General features: G+C 31.0%; 1 protein-coding gene across 1 annotated transcript; it reads left to right on the plus strand.

The window, feature by feature from the left end:
• The first annotated feature begins 2,734 nt into the window (after positions 1–2,734).
• On the plus strand, positions 2,735–3,412 carry LOC141692228 (uncharacterized). The gene has a single exon (XM_074496957.1). It carries the CDS (start codon positions 2,735–2,737, stop codon positions 3,410–3,412), a length of 678 nt encoding a protein of 225 aa, XP_074353058.1.
• The last annotated feature ends 1,974 nt before the right edge of the window (positions 3,413–5,386 follow it).

The raw sequence follows: 5,386 nt of genomic DNA on the forward strand, positions 1-5,386 counted from the left end.
TTCGGTTCGGTTCGATTAGGAAAAAATTATCACTTCGGTTTTCGGTCAGCAGTAAACTATGGCCTTTAAATATAAGTATTTAATTTTTTTGTAAGAAATGTAAACTTTTAAAAAAAATGCAAAATGATTTTTTTTTAGAAAATGACGAGCTATACAATTTTACAACTGAAATTAACCAAAATTAATTTTAAAAATAAATTGAAAATAATAATATTCATGAGACTACTCTAATAGAAACTAATTTTAGAATATAAAATAGAAACTGAATAATATTATTTTTGAAATTACTTTGAGATATATCAAATATGGTATGCAAATCGATCATTGAGCGATGGAGAAAAATACAGTGAATTCGGATTTAAAAAAACATACCCTTTAACGGGAAAAATCAATTTAAAAATGGAGGGGAAAAACTGAGATTGTCTGTTGTAGGGTACAAATTAGTTGGGTGTGATATTTTAAGGGGTATCGGACATTAAATTAAATTGATCTAATAATTTATTAATTTCTAGTTTATATTCTAATTTAATTTTAATTTGATCATTTGCCTAATAATCATATTTAGTTGAAAATTGCATTTAAGGTTGCACCCAATCTACAAAATCTTGTAATTGTAATTGTATTTGGTTGGAAGTTGCATTTGGATTTGTTAAATTAAATGTAATCCTCTTAGAAATTGTTTGGTTTAGCTGATTCTCATATTTCAAACCCATATGTGGTGTTTAGTTGACTATTTTAAAATTAGATACCATTTCTTATACCCATCTAGAATCAAATTTGATACATGTGGATTTAAGAGAGTGGTATGAGGTATAAATTAAATTTCATTATCTCATTTTTATTTATAAAGTTGAATACAATCTTAAAACATATATCTTAAATATCATGTTGTTTAATTTTAAATAAGTTATGCTTATTTTTATATAATACAAATTATTAATAATTTTTTTTGATTTAAATATTATAAATGATCATTGAAATTTTAAAATTTTAATTTTTTAATCACTTATATTTATTTATTTTTGTTTGTAAGTTGTATAACAACTTAAATTCGACATATGTAATATATAAAAATTTGATTCAATCAATGAATAAAAAATATTTAAATCAAAGAGATTTCATTCCAGCACCGAAATAACACATGATATGAGAATTGATTTCTGAACCCCATGTCGGTCCAACCTGATTCCTTATTCCAAACCCATATCGCCTTCTGAACCAAACGACCCCTTAAATGTAATCAAAAACAATTTTAATTATTTTGCATAAGCAGAAGTCGCACTTGGTTACAAACCATATTTTTATTACGAATATTTATAGAAAGCAGCAAAATCGTAAAAAAGCTTTAAAAAGTTTGCACTTTTGATCATTTTCCTTCAGTTAATTAATTCATAATAAATACCTTTTATAGAAATTTTAGAAAATTCAAACAACACATCTCACAAAAAAATAAACACCCATACTTCCAAAATAAATAAATTCCTCTATTTTTTCATAAAAAATAATAAGAAAATATTAAATCTACAAAATACGTTACACCAACATAACACATATTGACACATATTGACAGACATTGTCAAACACAATAAATCACAAAGTTCCAAAAAATTTCTTCTCTAGAACCCACGAGATCACACAAAAAAACAAATTTCTATCTACCACCATCGAAATTAAAAAAAAAACTCCAAAAAATAAAATAAAGTACAAATTATATTACAACCTCGGACCCCCTCATCTGATAAGAGACACACTTGTAATTCTCACCACCTTCTATAGTTCTACTCCTCCTTCTTCCGACAACAACTACTACATCTTCGCGATTTCTGAGGTAACATTCTTTTTACCCCCAATCTCAGTTTTACTGTCTGTAAATATTTGTTTTTAACTTCATTTTTTATGTAAGTCATTTCATTTCTAGTGTTCGTTTTATAGTTCATGTGATTTTACGTAGTTTTTGAATTTTAATTACATGATGTTAATTAGGGTTTTGAATTTGTGATTATTTAGATTATTTTAATGTAGTTATACATTTTTAACTCCATGGTGATATGAATTTTTTTAATTGTAGCATTCGTTTTATAGTTGGTGCAATTTTAAGTGATTTTTTTGTAATTTTGATTGAATGGTTTGAATTTGTGAGTATTTGTTGTGTGTAGTTCTTTCAACTCCATGTTAATGTAATTCCTGTTGAATTAGGCGTTAATTTTCGTGTAATTTACGTGATTATTGGTTCTTGATTATTTTTAAGTAAATGATGTGGATTGAGGTTTTGAATTTGTGATTGTTTGTAGTGTGTATTTATTTTTAACTCAATGTTAATGTAATTCATATCAATTTAAGCTTTGGTTTCGTATAATTTAGGTAGTTATTGATTTTTAACCATTTTTAAGTGAATGATGTGGAATAAGGTTTTGAATTTATGATTGTTTACGGTATGTAATTAGTTTAACTCCATGTTGATGTCATTGATTTCGATTCAAGCCTTTGTTGCATGTAATTTATGTAATTGTTGATTTTTAAGCATTTTTAAGTGAATGATGTAAATTAAGGTTTTGAATTTGTAATTATTTACGGTATGTAAATTAAGGTTTTGAATTTGTGATTGTGATTCTTTTTTATTCAAGCCTTTGTTGCATGTAATTATTTATGTTATTGTTGATTTGTAAGCCATTTTTGGTTAAATGATGTAAATTTGGGTTTGAATTTGTGATATAATTAGTTTATGATTACAGATATGGGGCCAACGGAAGATTGGGGAAATAAATCATGGACGGTGGATTGTGTGTGTGGAGTGAATTTTGGTGATGGAAAGGAAATGGTGAATTGTGATGAGTGTGAAGTGTGGGTGCACACGAGGTGTTCGAGGTACGTAAAGAGCGAGAAAATATTTAAGTTTGAGAAATGTAAGAGGAAGAGTAAGAGGGGTGAGAATATGAAGGATAAGGTTGCTGATAGTTTGCTTGGAATGGAGAATAAGAGTGGGGAGAATGTGGGGTCTAGCAGGACGTCTTGGACAGGGAAAGTTCCGAGGGAGGAGAGGGCGCATGTGCAAGGAGTGGTTGGTGGGGAAAGCGCGGGAACGGGGATTTTTGGGTCGGCTTTGTGGAGGGCAAGCGGGTATGTACATAAGAAGTTTGGTTTTCAGTATAAGGAGTTTGATTGGAATGACGGGAATGAGACTGATGGTAATGAGGGTGGTGGAAATGAGCTTGGTAGTGAGGGTAGTAATTGGGGAGCGTTGTCTTTGTTGAATAATTATAAAGAGGTGGGTGTTGGTGGTAGTGTAAGTTTTGGTGCGGGGAGGAGAACAAGAGATGAAGAAAGTAATAAAAAGAAAGGGGAGGAAGGCGAGGAAGCACTACAAGAAACAAGGCTAAATTCGACCGAAAAAAATCGGTCGAATTTAGCTTAATTCGACCGTGCGCGGTCGAATTTACTGAATTTCGACTGATTTTGAATCGGTTGTAATAAAGGGAGTTGAATTTAGCAGTTCGGTCGTATTTAACTAAATTCGACCGACTAATTACGACCGCATAAATACAACCGCTTAAATTCGACCGGCCAAATTCAACCAAAGACGGTCGAATTTAAATTTTTATTTGAAATTTAAAAACCCCGCCCAAAAATTTGAATTTTCTGAAAAATTTAAAAGGCCCCCCCAAAAGTTAAATTCGACCATATTTGATCAAAAATAAAATTTTAAATTCGACCGCCTTCAATTGAATTAATTAAAAAAGTATTAAAAAAAATCTCGTCAAAAACCGGAAAATTTCCGGAATCCGATTAGTTTTCCAAGATTTTGGGCATATTCCGGCAACCCAACCCATTATTCAACTCTTATAAACTTGGACCAATTTAGATCACTAAAGTTCAAAGTTTTAAGCACCAACAAATTATTTAACTCAAATTACAAGAAAAGCTACTCAGACAACACACAAATATCACAATGTAATTAAAGTGAAGCCAACCAACACTGTGAACTTGAATATACATGCGTTAGCTTTAATCTTTATTAAAGATAATAGTAAAATGAAGGACACGTATAGCAACAATTTATACTTAGATTGCATATTTCACTAACGGTAATAACTCGCACATTAAAGTACCTTTAACACTTCCCCCACAAACACTGCAAAGGTAAAGATGCCTACACGGCAACAATAAAATATCGGAAAACACCGAATTCTCGGTATGTTCACTAGCTTCTTCCACCGGAACTTTAAATAAAAACTCATTCTGGCGCCGCCGATGAAGAAACCACCTTGGACCAAGACAATAGTACCACAATCACAACCACAAGCTCAGGCGGTTAACCGGGAAGCTCAAATCGGCGTGTTCGGGTGCGTCCCCCAGGGTCAAAGAACAAACCCAAACCACCAATCACCGTAACTCGTGACACTCCCAACGCGCTGCGATCCCACGTTCTTGAAATATCGAAAAACGCCGATATAATGGAAAGTATAAGACTCTGCATCTTCTTCAACCGGCCAAGCCTTAGTTGGCGCATTCAGCTTGTTATTAAAGTGAGATGAGCTGAGGAGAAGGTAGAGGCGGGGTTGTAAGTAGGTAGAGAGAGATAAATGTGACTCGTGAAGGGGTGAGTTGACTCGGTACAGAAGTGTGGGTCGACTCGTTGTAGTGACCATTTTTGGCTTTGTTTCGAGTTCAGGATTACGGGTGATTGAGAGGTGGTGAGGGGGTTCGGAGATATGAGTGAAGATATAGATGCAGGAGGCGACAACTTAAAGCTTCTGTTTTTTATGGTATTATATAGAAAATTGTAATTTGGTAGGGTTTTTCTTTTAATGGGCTGGGCTTGACTTAATTAAGGGCTTACAAATTATAAATTTTTAAATTATTTTTATGATATTTAACTTTTGGTAAATTATTTTAATATTATTTTTTATAACAATTAAAATTTTACAAAAACTTATTTTAACCATTATTTTAATAAGAAAATAGAATCGTGATTTAGATTAATTTTATAATAAATCTCGCCATTATTAGTGTATGGTGGAATTTAATATTAAGTTTAATTAATCCAGTATTAAGTCAATTGATATATATTATTGATAGAACCAAAGTTTCTCCTCAAAATAATTTTATTTGGTTTTGCCATTTTAAAAGTCAAACATCAGCTTGACTAGTACAACTACATAGTATTTAGTCCTGAATTTATGTTTTGATTTTTTAAAAAATATTTTTCAGCGATTCAACTGTATTGATGTCAATAAATATATATATTAGTGCTATAATCCAAGTTTCAGATCAAAATAAATTTATTTACTTTGTCATTTCAATAGTCAGACATCAGTTTGACCAGTACAACTAATTATTGTTTAGTCCTTAATTTGTGTTTCGATTTTTTTAAAAAATATTTTTCATC

The sequence above is a fragment of the Apium graveolens genome, chromosome 10 (genome assembly GCF_009905375.1).
Source record: "Apium graveolens cultivar Ventura chromosome 10, ASM990537v1, whole genome shotgun sequence".
Lineage (NCBI taxonomy): Eukaryota > Viridiplantae > Streptophyta > Magnoliopsida > Apiales > Apiaceae > Apium > Apium graveolens.